Below are 18,068 nucleotides of genomic sequence, written 5' to 3'. Positions count from 1 at the left end.
TCCCTAACTCCTCCCATTGCTCCATATAACCGATCCCTACTTTTCCCTAACTCCTCCCATTGCTCCATATAACCGATCCCTACTTCTCCCTAACTCCTCCCATTGCTCCATATAACCGATCCCTACTTCTCCCTAACTCCTCCCATTGCTCCATATAACCGATCCCTACTTCTCCCTAACTCCTCCCATTGCCCATATAACCGATCCCTACTTCTCCCTAACTCCTCCCATTGCTCCATATAACCGATCCCTACTTCTCCCTAACTCCTCCCATTGCTCCATATAACCGATCCCTACTTCTCCCTAACTCCTCCCATTGCTCCATATAACCGATCCCTACTTCTCCCTAACTCCTCCTATTGTTCCATATAACCGATCCCTACTTCTCCCTAACTCCTCCCATTACTCCATATAACCGATCCCTACTTCTCCCTAACACCTCCCATTGCTCCATATAATCGATCCCAACTTCTCCCTAACTCCTCCCATTGCTCCATATAACCGATCCCTACTTCTCCCTAACACCTCCCATTGCTCCATATAATCGATCCCTACTTCTCCCTAACTCCTCCCATTGCCCATATAATCGATCCCTACTTCTCCCAAACTCCTCCCATTGCTCCATATAACCGATCCCTACTTCTCCCTAACTCCTCCCATTGCTCCATATAACCGGTCCCTACTTCTCCCTAACTCCTCCCATTGCTCCATATAACCGATCCCTACTTCTCCCTAACTCCTCCCATTGCTCCATATAACTGATTCCTACTTCTCCCTAACTCCTCCCATTACTCCATGTAACTGATCCCTACTTCTCCCTAACTCCCCTTATTGGTCCATATAACCGATCCCTACTCCCTAACTCCTCCCATTGCTCCATATAACCGATCCCTACTTCTTCTCTTCTTGACCCATTGAGGGTGATGTATCTGGAGTAAAATTGACACAAATTATGTAATTTTTAATCTTGCGTCTCTTTACATCAACATATCAAGGTCTTTGCTCCAAGTGTTATGATTTGGAGAGTTCAGTAGGAGGAGTTAGTGGGAGTGTCAGTAGGAGGAGTTAGGGGAGTGTCAGTAGGAGGAGTTAGGGGAGGGCCAGTAGGAGGAGTTAGTGGGAGTGTCAGTAGGAGGAGTTAGTGGGAGTGTCAGTAGGAGGAGTTAGGGGAGGGTCAGTAGGAGGAGTTAGTGGGAGCGTAAGTAGGAGGAGTTAGGGGAGTGTCAGTAGGAGGAGTTGGGGGTGTGTCTGTAGGAGGAGTTAGGGCGAGTGTCAGTAGGAGAAGTTGGGGGAGGGTCAGTAGGAGTTAGGGGGAGTGTCAGTAGGAGGAGTTGGGTGTGTGTCAGTAGGAGGAGTTGGGGGAGTGTCAGTAGGAGGAGTTGGGAGAGTGTCAGTAGGAGGAGTTGGGAGAGTGTCAGTAGGAGGAGTTAGGGGTGGTGTCAGTAGGAGGGGTTGGGGGTGTGTCAGTAGGAGGAGTTGGGGGAGTGTCAGTAGGAGGAGGTTGGGGGAGTGTCAGTAGGAGGAGTTGGGGGAGTGTCAGTAGGAGGAGTTGGGGTGTGTCAGTAGGAGGAGTTGGGGGCGTGTCAGTAGGAGGAGGTTGGGGGAGTGTCAGTAGGAGGAGTTGGGGGAGTGTCAGTAGGAGGAGTTGGGTGTGTGTCAGTAGGAGGAGTTGGGGGAGTGTCAGTAGGAGGAGTTGGGGGCGTGTCAGTAGGAGGAGTTGGGGGAGTGTCAGTAGGAGAAGTTGGGGGAGGGTCAGTAGGAGTTAGGGGGAGTGTCAGTAGGAGGAGTTGGGTGTGTGTCAGTAGGAGGAGTTGGGGGAGTGTCAGTAGGAGGAGTTGGGGGCATGTCAGTAGGAGGAGGTTGGGGGAGTGTCAGTAGGAGGAGTTGGGGAAGTGTCAGTAGGAGGAGTTGGGGGAGTGTCAGTAGGAGTTAGGGGAGGGTCGGAGTTTCAGTAGGTGGAGTTAGAGGGAGATTCAGTAGGAGAAGTTAGGGGTTTGTCAGTAGGAGTTGGTGAGTGTCAGTAGGAGGAGTTTGGGGGAGTGTCAGTCAGAGGAGTTAGGGTATGTGTCAGTAGGAGGAGTTAGGGGAAGTGTCAGTCAGAGGCGTTAAGGGTGTGTCAGCAGTAGGAGGAGTTAGGGGGAGTGTCAGTAGGAGGAGTTAGGGGGAGTGTCAGTAGGAGGAGTTTGGGGGAGTGTCAGTAGGAGGAGTTTGGGGGAGTGTCAGTAGGAGTTAGGGGAGGGTCTGTAGGAGGAGTATCAGTAGGAGGAGTTAGGGGGAGAGTCAGTAGGAGGAGTTTGGGGGAGTGTCAGTCAGAGGAGTTAGGGGGAGTGTCAGTAGGAGTTGGGGGAGTGTCAGTAGGAGGAGTTGGGGTGTGTCAGTAGGAGGAGTTGGGGTGTGTCAGTAGGAGGAGTTGGGGACATATTACATGATACAGATTATAATGAGATGTATCAAACTCGTCACCATCACCGTACGTCACTTGTTTTATCTTGTATTTGTGTCAAACAAAAATGTGCGAGTCTGAGGCGGCGTGAACTTTACTGTCCAGGAGATCGCATGACATGTACAAAACACTTTTGTATATTTGACGCAGATGGAAGAAGATAATGGGGCAGTGCACCAAAACAAACTTCTATTTGCACTTTCTGTAGGTAGATCCATAACGGTTCTGTGTCAATGTACCTTTAAACCTGCTGTGTAAGGAGCTTCCGAACACCCCGAGGCACAGGGGAATAAAGACTTTCCCAAGGGGATACAGAGAGAGCACTGGGTCTATTTCACATAAAGAGCAGCTATATGGCACACGCCTCATCTATAGATAAAGATAGTATCAATGGCCGGTGCTCACAGAAAAGAGGGAATGTCTATTTCACAGACCAACGTCCTCATCAGGAGGCTATCTGAGCAGAGAAGGCAAGAAATCAAGTTTCGGATCACCTGGAAAGTTCTCCTCCTTACCTAAGACTCTTCAGTCCTCTGCTCCTCCCTACATATCCGCTCTGATCTCTCGCTCTGCCCCCGCTCGTCTCCTGCGCTCTACCCATAACTGTCTCCTCTCCACCCCTTTCACCTCTACTGCTCTCTCTCGCCTTAAACCTTTCCCCTCACTGCCCCTTACCTGTGGGACTCCCTCACACTCAGTACACGCCAAGCACCCGCTCTCCCTCATACTCAGTACACGCCAAGCACCCGCTCTCCCTCATACTCAGTATACGCCAAGCACCCGCTCTCCCTTACACTCAGTATATGCCAAGCACCCGCTCTCCCTCACACTCAGTATACGCCAAGCACCCGCTCTCCCTCACACTCAGTATACGCCAAGCACCCGCTCTCCCTCACACTCAGTATACGCCAAGCACCCGCTCTCCCTCACACTCAGTATATGCCAAGCACCCGCTCTCCCTTACACTCAGTATACGCCAAGCACCCGCTCTCCCTCACACTCAGTATACGCCAAGCACCCGCTCCCCCTCACACTCAGTATTCGCCAAGCACCCGCTCTCCCTCACACTCAGTATACGCCAAGCACCCGCTCTCCCTCACACTCACTATACGCAAAGCACCTGCTGTCCCTCACACTCATACGCCAAGCACCCTCTCTCCCTCACACTCAGTATACGCCAAGCACCCTCTCTCCCTCACACTCAGTATACGCCAAGCACCTTCTCTCCCTCACACTCAGTAAACGCCAAGCACCCTCTCTCCCTCACACTCACTATACGCAAAGCACCCGCTCTCCCTCACACTCATACGCCAAGCACCCTCTCTCCCTCACACTCAGTATACGCCAAGCACCCACTCTCCCTCACACTCACTATACGCAAAGCACCCGCTCTCCCTCACACTCATACGCCAAGCACCCTCTCTCCCTCACACTCATTATACGCAAAGCACCCGCTCTCCCTCACACTCAGTATACGCCAAGCACCCTCTCTCCCTCACACTCACTATACGCCAAGCACCTGCTCTCCCTCACACTCAGTATACACCAAGCACCCTCTCTCCCTCACACTCACTATACGCCAAGCACCCTCTCTCCCTCACACTCAGTATATGCCAAGCACCCTCTCTCCCTCACACTCAGTATACACCAAGCACCCGCTCTCCCTCACACTGAGTATACGCCAAGCACCCTCTCTCCCTCACACTCATTATACGCCAAGCACCCGCTCTCCCTCACACTCAGTATACGCCAAGCACCCGCTCTCCCTCACACTCAGTATACGCCAAGCACCCTCTCTCCCTCACACTCATTATACGCCAAGCACCCTCTCTCCCTCACACTCATACGCCAAGCACCCGCTCTCCCTCACACTCAGTATACGCCAATCACCCTCTCTCCCTCACACTCATTATACGCCAAGCACCCGCTCTCCCTCACACTCAGTATACGCCAAGCACCCGCTCTCCCTTACACTCAGTATACGCCAAGCACCCGCTCTCCCTCACACTCAGTATACGCCAAGCACCCGCTCTCCCTCACACTCAGTATACGCCAAGCACCCGCTCTCCCTCACACTCAGTATACACCAAGCACCCGCTCTCCCTCACACTCAGTATACGCCAAGCCCCCGCTCTCCCTCACACTGAGTATACGCCAAGCACCCGCTCTCCCTCACACTCAGTATATGCCAAGCACTCTCTCTCCCTCACACTGAGTATATGCCAAGCACCTTCTCTCCCTCACACTCAGTATACACCAAGCACCGCTCTCCCTCACACTCAGTATACGCCAAGCACCCTCTCTCCCTCACACTGAGTATATGCCAAGCACCTTCTCTCCCTCACACTCAGTATACACCAAGCACCCGCTCTCCCTCACACTCAGTATACGCCAAGCACCCTCTCTCCCCACCTTAAGTCAAACCTTAAAAATCACCTCTTAAATGAAGCATTTCATTAGCCTGCCTGCGCTCATGGCTACTGTCCCACACCCACAGTCACTCCTACCCACCATCAAGGCCAGGCACTGCCATCTCCTGCACTTATTCCCTCACTTGCTGCCTCTGTACCTCTCCCGTCATACCACTTAAAGTGCAAGCTCTCCGGGGCAGGGATTTCCTCGCCTATTGTCTGATTGTGTTTGTTGCACTTATTGTATTATAATTCCATGTACTGTATTGTTTCTCTTGTAAAGCGCTGAGTACACTGTGGATGCGATATAAAGATATACATACAGTACATATGCATGCATACATAGATACAGCACAAGCCCCTAGAGTGATCCCTGGCATGCCCTGTATCCCCCTGCCCCTCTGTGTTGGGGGGGATTCTCTCCCCATACTCCCTGCACCTGCTGCTGTCGCTCCGCAATCCAGGGTCACATTTCTGTGTCATGGTCCCGTCCTTCACATGAGGCTGGCGGGGGAAGGGCAGGAATAAGGAGACCAGGGAACGTATATGGGCCGTGGGCAGCAGCAGAGGAACCTGGCACTATGGAAAGGTTAGGGGTCTATCTCACACTGCTCACAGCTATCTGCTTATCAGGTAAGAGCTATAGAAACTCAATCTTGTTACTGTGTACCCCTAATCTCCCCGTTTCTCTTTTACTCACTCTCCCTTTCTCCCCTCCTCTCACTCTCACCCTCCAGCTCCTAGTTCTCCCCTATTCTCTTCTTCTCTTTCCCCCTCTTCTTCCTCTTGCTCCCCCTTTCTTATCTCTCTCTCTCCCTCCCCCTTTCTTCTCTGTCCCCCTCTTCTTCTTGCTCCCCCTCTCTTCTCTCTCTTTCACCCTCTCCTTCCTTCTCTTGTTCCCCCTTTCTTCTTCTCTCTCTTTTTCTCCCCCCTTCTTCCTTCTCTTGTTCCACCTTTCTTCTCTCTCTCTCTTGTACCCCCTCTCCTTCCTCCCCCTTTCTTCTCTCTCTTCCCCTCTTATTCTTCTTCTTGCTCCCCCTTCTCTCGCCCCCTTTCTTCTCCCCCTTTCTTCTCTCTTTCTCTCTCCCCCTCTTTATTCTTCTTCTTGCTCCCCCTTGTCTCTCTCCCCCTCTTCTTCTTCCTCTTGTTCCCCTTTCTTCTCTCTCTTTTCCCCCTTCTTCTTCCTATTGCTCCCCCTTTCTTCCCCCCCCCTTCTTCTTCCTCTTCCTGTCCCTGTTTCATTCTTTGTTTCCTGGTCCCTCCAGGTTGCCTTTCTGTGAGCCAAGAAGAGCGTCTCATTAACCACCTTTTTGTTGAGCGACGTTACCGAAAAGATGTGCGGCCCGTGGATAATATAGAGGAAACAGTGGACGTTTACCTGGCTCTGACTCTCTCCAACCTGATCTCACTGGTGAGTCTGTCTTTTGCTCAAAGTGACACTGTGGAACCCCTTAAAAATGTCTGTGACCTTGCACACCCCAAGACCACATCTCTCGTATACAGAATATAGTAGTAATGTGGTTGTGTTATATTTTCAGAATAAACCAACATGTGATGTATAGTTTATAATGTGTATTACACCTTTTGGACTATAAAGTAAATAAATAGGTCATTTTATATGCAATTGTGCTACTTTTTCTGTCACATAGGATGCAAAACATTGAGATCCTTATTAATCTCTCTGGCTCCTGCTTCTTCTGGATGAGCACACACCTGTCCACCAGCACAAGCAGATTCCAAGGAGACCTACTGGGGAATCTCAGTACACCGCAGCCTCTTTGTCCCACTGTCATGAAGTACATGAAACATTCAAGCTGTCCACTTTAATCTGAGCAGAAAATGTAGGATATCTAAAAAATGTCACCCTCGTTTTGTAGAACTGCGGGCGTTTACAAGGGCTTTATCAAATATGTTGACGTTGCATTTCTCCTCCCTTCTGTGCTTTTTTGACGCCTCTGGTGACGAATGGGTTAAAAGGGATGTGACTTGCATGAAAAGATCCAAGCGGCAGATACATGTAACATTTGGAAACCCTTTGTCATTGTGTTACAGAAAGAAGCGGATGAAACGCTGACCACTAACGTGTGGGTTGAGCAGGTAAGTGACCGCGTGTCTTTCTGTAAGGAGCGGTGTCCTGGGATTCATATACACAGGATATGTACCACACACAATTGTGACGTCCACTTTAAAGGGGGACAATATAACATGATGGGGTGACAATGTACCCTCTTTGTATATTTGTCTCTGCATCTCACCCCCCACGGCTTTGAGTGTAAGCTCCTGAACCAGGGATTTCCTTGTTTTCTGCTTAAGGTTTCACTTTTGCTTCACACATGCAGCGAACGGTTATCAGTCAATTATTTGTAGTAGTTTAAACTCATTAACCCATTAAATAGGATGTCCTCCCCTCTATCTCCCTTACAATGGCCGCTGTGATGTTCTCGCTCTTTTCTCCCCCCAGGGCTGGTATGATAAGAGGCTGGCATGGAATAAGTCTGAGTTCAATGACATCAATGTTATCCGGGTGTTCCCGGAGATGGTGTGGCAGCCAAAACTCATCCTGGAGAACAAGTGAGAGGAACCGGTCTTCAAAGGGGGCAGCAGCTTGTCCCAAAACAGTAGGGTCACTGCCCTTAGATAACCACCAACCCCTTGTCCTTGATTTGCTATGTTAAACCTATATCATGATGGAATCCCCTGACTTGGGGTCATTGTCCTAGCACAGGAGAGGCCAACTCCAGTTCTCACGGGCCACCAACAGGAGTTCAGGATATCCCTACTTCAGCACAGGTGGCTCAATCAGTGGCTCAGTCAAACACTGATTGAGCCACCTATGCTGAAGCAGTTGTGACTGTGCCACTGATTGAGGCTCCTGGTCTGAAGCAGGGGATATCCTTAAGACCTTACCTGCTGGTGGCCCTTGAGGATTGACGTTGGCCTCTCCTTGTTGGGAATCTTTGAGTTCTAATCATACTGATCGGCTAGCTCCAGGGCACCCGTGGGACACTGGTCCAATCCTTGGTATTCCCATGTGCTGGTCTTTCGATAAGTTTTGTACCATAGAGTACGGTCGGAGGAAAGACCGGTCAATATTACACGGCTGGTCTGGAATGTGCTGCAGGTAATGCTACAGCGGGATGTACCACGTCTCTCTCTCTCTCTCTGTGCAGTAACGATGGAAACTTCGAGGTGGCCTATTACTGCAATGTCCTGGTGTATGAGGACGGCTTTGTGTACTGGCTGCCTCCCGCAATATTCCGCAGCACGTGCGCCATCAACGTCAACTACTTCCCGTTTGACTGGCAGAACTGCTCCCTGAAGTTCAGGTCAGGGGCCCGCCTCGCGTCTTCCTTCTTGCTCACGCGTTTCGCGTGTCATATTCGGGGCGATTTTGGTTTTCAGCCCATGAACATTCTGGGTATCGTAGCCCGTCCCTGTTTATTTAATCACAAGGCGTAGGGCTCGGCGGATCCCAGAATGCCGAGGGGCGTGAGTTTAAACACCTGGGTGCGGACCTCGCGGTTGAACTTGACTTCTGAAACGCTCAAGCAGAGACGAGTCTAATTCACGTTGGGGGTTGTAGGATAAGCGGATCTGCAGTGCAGTGTGCTGACGCAGGGGCAGCCAACTCCTCTCCTCAAGGGCCACCAACAGGTCAGGTTTTAAAGCTATCCCTGCTTCAGCACAGGTAGCTAAATCAGTTGTTCAGTCTTCGACTGCTTCAGCACAGGTGGCTCAATCAGTGGCTCAGTCTTCGACTGAGCCACTGATTGAGCCACCTGTGCTGAAGCAGGGATATCCTTTAAACCTGACCTGTTGGTGGCCCTTGAGAACTGGAGTTGTCCACTCCTGTGCTTCCAGCTAATTCCTCGTTTAACCTCTCACTGGCAGTGTTGCTAACTGGACTCCATCATGGAATTTCTATACGGCCCACCTTTAGAGGGATTTCTTGTCGTGCTTTCAGCTCCCTGACATACAATGCCAAAGAGATTAACATGCAGCTAAGGGCGGATAACGATAAAGACACCGACAGGAATTACCAAGTGGAATGGATCATCATTGATCCTGCCGGGTTCACAGGTAACAATTTAATGATATAATATTGTAACCTGAGACCCACCTTATCCTACACTGAGCCCCACCTTATCCTACACTGAGCCCCACCTTATCCTACACTGAGCAGCCACCTTATCCTACACTGAGCAGCACCTTATCCTACACTGAGAGCCCCACCTTATCCTACACTGAGCAGCACCTTATCCTACACTGAGCAGCACCTTATCCTACACTGAGCAGCACCTTATCCTACACTGAGAGCCCCACCTTATCCTACACTGAGCCCCACCTTATCCTACACTGAGCAGCCACCTTATCCTACACTGAGCAGCACCTTATCCTACACTGAGCCCCACCTTATCCTACACTGAGCAGCCACCTTATCCTACACTGAGCAGCACCTTATCCTACACTGAGAGCCCCACCTTATCCTACACTGAGCCCCACCTTATCCTACACTGAGCCCCACCTTATCCTACACTGAGCAGCCACCTTATCCTACACTGAGAGCCCCACCTTATCCTACACTGAGCCCCACCTTATCCTACACTGAGCAGCACCTTATCCTACACTGAGCCCCACCTTATCCTACACTGAGCAGCACCTTATCCTACACTGAGCCCCACCTTATCCTACACTGAGCCCCACCTTATCCTACACTGAGCCCCACCTTATCCTACACTGAGCAGCACCTTATCCTACACTGAGCCCCACCTTATCCTACACTGAGCAGCACCTTATCCTACACTGAGCCCCACCTTATCCTACACTGAGCCCCACCTTATCCTACACTGAGCAGCACCTTATCCTACACTGAGCAGCACCTTATCCTACACTGAGAGCCCCACCTTATCCTACACTGAGCCCCACCTTATCCTACACTGAGCCCCACCTTATCCTACACTGAGCAGCCACCTTATCCTACACTGAGCAGCACCTTATCCTACACTGAGAGCCCCACCTTATCCTACACTGAGCCCCACCTTATCCTACACTGAGCCCCACCTTATCCTACACTGAGCAGCCACCTTATCCTACACTGAGAGCCCCACCTTATCCTACACTGAGCCCCACCTTATCCTACACTGAGCAGCACCTTATCCTACACTGAGCAGCACCTTATCCTACACTGAGAGCAGCACCTTATCCTACACTGAGAGCCCCACCTTATCCTACACTGAGCAGCACCTTATCCTACACTGAGCAGCCACCTTATCCTACACTGAGAGCCCCACCTTATCCTACACTGAGCAGCACCTTATCCTACACTGAGAGCCCCACCTTATCCTACACTGAGCAGCACCTTATCCTACACTGAGAGCCCCACTTTATCCTACACTGAGCAGCACCTTATCCTACACTGAGCCCCACCTTATCCTACACTGAGCAGCACCTTATCCTACACTGAGCCCCACCTTATCCTACACTGAGCAGCACCTTATCCTACACTGAGCCCCACCTTATCCTACACTGAGCAGCACCTTATCCTACACTGAGCCCCACCTTATCCTACACTGAGCAGCACCTTATCCTACACTGAGCCCCACCTTATCCTACACTGAGCAGCACCTTATCCTACACTGAGCCCCACCTTATCCTACACTGAGAGCAGCACCTTATCCTACACTGAGCCCCACCTTATCCTACACTGAGCCGCACCTTATCCTACACTGAGCAGCACCTTATCCTACACTGAGCAGCACCTTATCCTACACTGAGCAGCCACCTTATCCTACACTGAGCAGCACCTTATCCTACACTGAGCAGCACCTTATCCTACACTGAGCAGCACCTTATCCTACACTGAGCAGCACCTTATCCTACACTGAGCAGCCACCTTATCCTACACTGAGCAGCCACCTTATCCTACACTGAGCAGCACCTTATCCTACACTGAGCCCCACCTTATCCTACACTGAGCCCCACCTTATCCTACACTGAGCAGCACCTTATCCTACACTGAGCCCCACCTTATCCTACACTGAGAGCAGCACCTTATCCTACACTGAGCAGCACCTTATCCTACACTGAGCAGCACCTTATCCTACACTGAGCAGCACCTTATCCTACACTGAGCAGCCACCTTATCCTACACTGAGAGCAGCACCTTATCCTACACTGAGCCCCACCTTATCCTACACTGAGCAGCACCTTATCCTACACTGAGCCCCACCTTATCCTACACTGAGCAGCACCTTATCCTACACTGAGCAGCACCTTATCCTACACTGAGCAGCACCTTATCCTACACTGAGCAGCACCTTATCCTACACTGAGCAGCACCTTATCCTACACTGAGCCCCACCTTATCCTACACTGAGCCCCACCTTATCCTACACTGAGCCCCACCTTATCCTACACTGAGCAGCACCTTATCCTACACTGAGCCCCACCTTATCCTACACTGAGCAGCACCTTATCCTACACTGAGCCCCACCTTATCCTACACTGAGCAGCACCTTATCCTACACTGAGCCCCACCTTATCCTACACTGAGCAGCACCTTATCCTACACTGAGCCCCACCTTATCCTACACTGAGCAGCACCTTATCCTACACTGAGCCCCACCTTATCCTACACTGAGCAGCCACCTTATCCTACACTGAGAGCAGCACCTTATCCTACACTGAGCCCCACCTTATCCTACACTGAGCAGCACCTTATCCTACACTGAGCAGCACCTTATCCTACACTGAGCAGCACCTTATCCTACACTGAGCAGCCACCTTATCCTACACTGAGCAGCACCTTATCCTACACTGAGCAGCACCTTATCCTACACTGAGCCCCACCTTATCCTACACTGAGCCCCACCTTATCCTACACTGAGCAGCACCTTATCCTACACTGAGCCCCACCTTATCCTACACTGAGAGCAGCACCTTATCCTACACTGAGCAGCACCTTATCCTACACTGAGCAGCACCTTATCCTACACTGAGCAGCACCTTATCCTACACTGAGCAGCCACCTTATCCTACACTGAGAGCAGCACCTTATCCTACACTGAGCCCCACCTTATCCTACACTGAGCAGCACCTTATCCTACACTGAGCCCCACCTTATCCTACACTGAGCAGCACCTTATCCTACACTGAGCAGCACCTTATCCTACACTGAGCAGCACCTTATCCTACACTGAGCAGCACCTTATCCTACACTGAGCAGCACCTTATCCTACACTGAGCCCCACCTTATCCTACACTGAGCAGCCACCTTATCCTACACTGAGCCCCACCTTATCCTACACTGAGCAGCCACCTTATCCTACACTGAGCCCCACCTTATCCTACACTGAGCAGCACCTTATCCTACACTGAGCCCCACCTTATCCTACACTGAGCAGCACCTTATTCTACACTGAGCAGCACCTTATCCTACACTGAGCCCCATCTTATCCTACACTGAGTCCCACCTTATCCTACACTGAGCAGCCACCTTATCCTACACTGAGCAGCACCTTATCCTACACTGAGCAGCCACCTTATCCTACACTGAGCAGCCACCTTATCCTACACTGAGCAGCACCTTATCCTACACTGAGCAGCACCTTATCCTACACTGAGCAGCCACCTTATCCTACACTGAGCAGCACCTTATCCTACACTGAGCCCCACCTTATCCTACATTGAGCAGCCACCTTATCCTACACTGAGCAGCACCTTATCCTACACTGAGCTGCACCTTATCCTACACTGAGCAGCCACCTTATCCTACACTGAGCAGCCACCTTATCCTACACTGAGCAGCCACCTTATCCTACACTGAGCAGCACCTTATCCTACACTGAGCAGCACCTTATCCTACACTGAGCAGCCACCTTATCCTACACTGAGCCCCACCTTATCCTACACTGAGCCCCACCTTATCCTACACTGAGCAGCCACCTTATCCTACACTGAGCAGCACCTTATCCTACACTGAGCAGCACCTTATCCTACACTGAGCAGCCACCTTATCCTACACTGAGCAGCACCTTATCCTACACTGAGCAGCACCTTATCCTACACTGAGCAGCCACTGTATCCTACACTGAGCAGCCACCTTATCCTACACTGAGCAGCCCCTTATCCTACACTGAGCAGCACCTTATCCTACACTGAGCAGCACCTTATCCTACACTGAGCAGCACCTTATCCTACACTGAGCAGCCACCTTATCCTACACTGAGCAGCACCTTATCCTACACTGAGCAGCACCTTATCCTACACTGAGCCCCACCTTATCCTACACTGAGCAGCCACCTTATCCTACACTGAGCAGCACCTTATCCTACACTGAGCAGCACCTTATCCTACACTGAGCAGCACCTTATCCTACACTGAGCAGCCACCTTATCCTACACTGAGCAGCCACCTTATCCTACACTGAGCAGCACCTTATCCTACACTGAGCAGCACCTTATCCTACACTGAGCAGCACCTTATCCTACACTGAGCAGCCACCAACATTGTCCCTCATGCCCTATAGAGTGTAAGCTCTCAGGATCAGAGCTCTCATTTTCTCTGTGTTTGTCTGTCCTCACTTCAATGTAACTATGTAATATACATAACTCTGTCCCCCATTGTACAGCCCTGCGGAATATGTTGGCGCTTCTGAAATGAATGACAATAATAAATAATATTGCAATGTATCACAGAGTATTGTATTGCAGTGCATTGTATTATATCACAGAGTATTGGATTGTATCACAGAGTATTGTATTGTACCACAGAGTATTGTATCACAGAGTATTGTATCGCAGTGCATTGTATTGTATCACAGAGTATTGTACCGCAGTGCATTGTATTGTATCGCAGTGCATTGTATTGTATCAAAGAGTATTGTATTGTATCGCAGTGCATTGTATTATATCGCAGAGTATTGTATTGTATCGCAGTGCATTGTATTGTATCGCAGAGTATTGTATTGTATTGCAGTGCATTGTATTATATCACAGAGTATTGTATTGTATCGCAGTGCATTGTATTGTATCACAGAGTATTGTATTGTATCGCAGTGCATTGTATTGTATCACAGAGTATTGTATTGTATCGCAGTGCATTGTATTATATCACAGAGTATTGTATTGTATCGCAGTGCATTGTATTGTATCGCACAGTATAGTATTGTATCGCAGTGCATTGTATTATATCACAGAGTATTGTATTGTATCGCAGTGCATTGTATTATATCACAGTGCATGGTATTGTATCGCAGAGTATTGTATTGTACCACAGAGTATAGTATTGTATCGCAGTGCATGGTATTATATCACAGAGTATTGTATTGTATCGCAGTGCATGGTATTATATCACAGAGTATTGTATTGTATCGCAGTGCATTGTATTATATCACAGAGTATTGTATTGTATTGCAGTGCATTGTATTGTATCGCAGAGTATTGTATTGTATTGCAGTGCATTGTATTGTACCACAGAGTATAGTATTGTATCGCAGTGCATGGTATTATATCACAGAGTATTGTATTGTATCGCAGTGCATTGTATTATATCACAGAGTATTGTATTGTATTGCAGTGCATTGTATTGTATCGCAGAGTATTGTATTGTATTGCAGTGCATTGTATTGTATCACAGAGTATTGTATTGTATTGCAGTGCATTGTATTGTATCACAGAGTATTGTATTGTATTGCAGTGCATTGTATTGTATCACAGAGTATTGTATTGTATTGCAGTGCATTGTATTGTATCGCAGAGTATTGTATTGTATTGCAGTGCATTGTATTGTATCACAGAGTATTGTATTGTATTGCAGTGCATTGTATTGTATCACAGAGTATTGTATTGTATTGCAGTGCATTGTATTATATCACAGAGTATTGTATTGTATTGCAGTGCATTGTATTTCATTGTATCCCAAACTAAGTGATCGGCCTGTCCCACGGGTGCTGTGTATTGGGCATAAAATGCAAGCAGATAACGTCCCCCCCCCCCCTCTGCTGGCAGACAATGCAGGATAACACCGCAGGCCACCCGGACACCCCATCATGTACACACAGACATTATCTCACATAGCTAAGCAGATCGGGGACAAGCACTTCCAAGCTAAGGAATCCATTCTTGAAATTAATCTACAAAAATGAGCGGGGAGTGCAGATGTCGGGGTTAATGTGGCAAAGAACAGCAGAGGCCGAAAGCTCACAGCACATAGCAGAACCCCAAAATCTCGCTGGTCATTCTGCACCCCCAATGTTCCTGCTGCCTTCGTACCTTCGTACTGCCGAGATGAGTCTTTTGCACACACACACACACACACACACACACACACACACACACACACACACACACACACACACACACACACACACACACACACACACACACACACACACACACACACACACACACACACACACACACACACACACACACAGCAAATGTAAATATTACTGTATGCTCATTTGCATGTCTATATATATATAAGACACAAACGTGTAGAAATGATCGAAACTGACAAAATCTGCTTTGCGCAATTTCCCGAGCTGTCCCGTCTCTGCCCGTTCTGCGCGGTACGATTCGTTGGCGGATTGTTTCAGTTTCAATCCGTGCAGATGAACCAAAAAAACTGCCGTTGGATACAATCCGCTGGTGGATTTTACACGTCCGATCTGTGGATTCAGGAATCGGCGCGCGGATTGGATTTTTAAAATCCACCAGCGGATCGCGGAATCCACGGGGGCTGGCGGTGATCAAACAACATTCGAAAAAAAGACAAATTGCCCTTTTTGAGACCGATTCGCGGAAATCCGCAGACCAAACAAATGCGCCAATCCGCTGCGGATCCAAATAATCACCCGTCTCTGCCGCCAGCGCAGAAAAGTGTCTCTGATAAGTAGGACATCCCAGGCGCTCATTTTTAATTAGATGGCAAGGTATTATAGAAAGGCTTAGAACCGATAGACGTTGTGCCTCCTTCCCGCAGAGAACGGCGAGTGGGAGATCGTGCATATCCCGGCCAAGAAGAACATCGACAAGAGCGTCTCGCCTGAGAGTACCAAGTACCAGGACATCACCTTCTACCTCATCATCGAGCGCAAGCCCCTCTTCTACATCATCAACATCGTGACGCCCAGCGTGCTCATCTCGCTAATGGCGAACCTCGTCTTCTACCTGCCGGCTGACAGTGAGTCTGCGCACAACTGTATCAGCATGCTGCTGGGCCTAAACCCCATCATATCCTCATCAAAAGGAGCCAAACTCTTCCTTTCTTTGTGGGCTCGGGGGGGCAACTGTGACCTTATCGTGTCATTATAGGCAGCGAGGGGGGGATGTGAGGAAGTGCTTTACAGAAGGGGTGGTGGATGCATGGAATAGACCCTCAGCATAGGGGGTGAGGGCTAATACAGTAAGGGGATTCACACAGGCTTGGGATATATATAATGCTATTCTGAATATGCAAAAGGAGCCAAGAATAGGGTCTGAGGTGTTACAGCTGGTAATAATATGGGCAGCCACGGGGGCTGCGTGGGGCAGGAATATGGGCAGACACGGGGGCCACGTGGGACAGGAATATGGGCAGACACGGGGGCCGCGTGGGACAGGGATATGGGCAGACACGGGGCCGCGCGGGACAGGGATATGGGCAGACACGGGGGCCGCGTGGGGCAGGAATATGGGCAGACATGGGGGGCCACGTGGGACAGGAATATGGGCAGACACGGGGGCCGCGTGGGACAGGGATATGGGCAGACACGGGGGCCACGTGGGACAGGAATATGGGCGGACACGGGGGCGGCGTGGGACAGGAATATGGGCAGACACGGGGGCCACGTGGGACAGGAATATGGGCGGACACGGGGGCCACGTGGGACAGGAATATGGGCAGACACGGGGGCCACGTGGGACAGGAATATGGGCAGACACGGGGGCCACGTGGGACAGGAATATGGGCAGACACGGGGGGCCGCATGGGACAGGGATATGGGCAGACACGGGGGGCCGCATGGGACAGGGATATGGGCAGACACGGGGGGCCGCGTGGGACAGGAATATGGGCAGACACGGGGGCCACGTGGGACAGGAATATGGGTGGACACGGGGGCCCCGCGGGACAGGAATATGGGCAGACATGGGGCCGCGTGGGACAGGAATATGGGCAAGACACGGGGGCGCGTGGGACAGGGATATGGGCAGACATGGGGGCAGGAATATGGGCAGACACGGGGGCCGCGTGGGACAGGGATATGGGCAGACACGGGGGCAGGAATATGGGCAGACACGGATGCCGCGTGGGACAGGGATATGGGCAGACACGGGGACTGCGTGGGACAGGAATATGGGCAGACACGGGGGCCGCGCGGGACAGGAATATGGGCAGACACGGGGGCCGCATGGGACAGGGATATGGGCAGACACGGGGGCTGCGTGGGACAGGAATATGGGCAGACACGGGGGCCGCGTGGGACATGAATATGGGCAGACACGGGGGCCGCGTTGGACAGGAATATGGGCAGACACGGGCACCGCGTGGGACAGGGATATGGGCAGACACGGGGGCCGCGTGGGACAGGGATATGGGCAGACACGGGGCCGCGTGGGACAGGGATATGGGCAGACACGGGAGCCACGCGGGACAGGAATATGGGCAGACACGGGGGCCACGTGGGACAGGGATATGGGCAGACAGGGGGGCGCATGGGACAGGAATATGGGCAGACACGGGGGCCGCGTGGGACAGGAATATGGGCAGACACGGGGGGCCGCGTGGGACAGGGATATGGGCAGACACGGGGCCGCGTGGGACAGGGATATGGGCAGACACGGGAGCCACGCGGGACAGGAATATGGGCAGACACGGGGGCCACGCGGGACAGGGATATGGGCAGACACGGGGCGCGTGGGACAGGGATATGGGCAGACACGGGGGCGCGTGGGACAGGGATATGGGCAGACACGGGGGCTGCGTGGGACAGGGATATGGGCAGACACGGGGGCGGCATGGGACAGGAATATGGGCAGACACGGGGCGCGTGGGACAGGAATATGGGCAGACACGGGGGCCACGTGGGACAGGAATATGGGCAGACACGGGGCGCGTGGGACAGGGATATGGGCAGACACGGGGGCCGCGTGGGACAGGAATATGGGCAGACACGGGGGGCCGCGTGGGACAGGGATATGGGCAGACACGGGGGCCGCATGGGACAGGGATAT

At 51.2% G+C, this 18,068-nt stretch overlaps 1 protein-coding gene across 2 annotated transcripts in view; it reads left to right on the top strand.

Annotated features, from left to right (window-relative positions):
* Window positions 1-5,343: 5,343 nt before the first annotated feature.
* CHRND (cholinergic receptor nicotinic delta subunit) overlaps window positions 5,344-18,068 on the top strand; it is a 45,180-nt gene continuing 32,455 nt past the window's right edge. Inside the window, exons 1-7 of one of the 2 annotated variants that reach the window (XM_075570975.1) lie at window positions 5,344-5,487; window positions 6,120-6,265; window positions 6,907-6,951; window positions 7,316-7,425; window positions 8,025-8,180; window positions 8,819-8,934; window positions 15,838-16,038. In XM_075570975.1, the coding sequence (XP_075427090.1) occupies window positions 5,436-5,487; window positions 6,120-6,265; window positions 6,907-6,951; window positions 7,316-7,425; window positions 8,025-8,180; window positions 8,819-8,934; window positions 15,838-16,038 (826 nt within the window). In that variant the 5' untranslated portion in view covers window positions 5,344-5,435. The remainder of the gene's footprint in view (window positions 5,488-6,119; window positions 6,266-6,906; window positions 6,952-7,315; window positions 7,426-8,024; window positions 8,181-8,818; window positions 8,935-15,837; window positions 16,039-18,068) is intronic. The other variant, XM_075570976.1, reaches the window with a different exon arrangement.

Source organism: Ascaphus truei, chromosome 14 (genome assembly GCF_040206685.1).
Source record: "Ascaphus truei isolate aAscTru1 chromosome 14, aAscTru1.hap1, whole genome shotgun sequence".
Classification (NCBI taxonomy): domain Eukaryota; kingdom Metazoa; phylum Chordata; class Amphibia; order Anura; family Ascaphidae; genus Ascaphus; species Ascaphus truei.
This window is presented reverse-complemented; position numbering and strand designations above follow the sequence as displayed.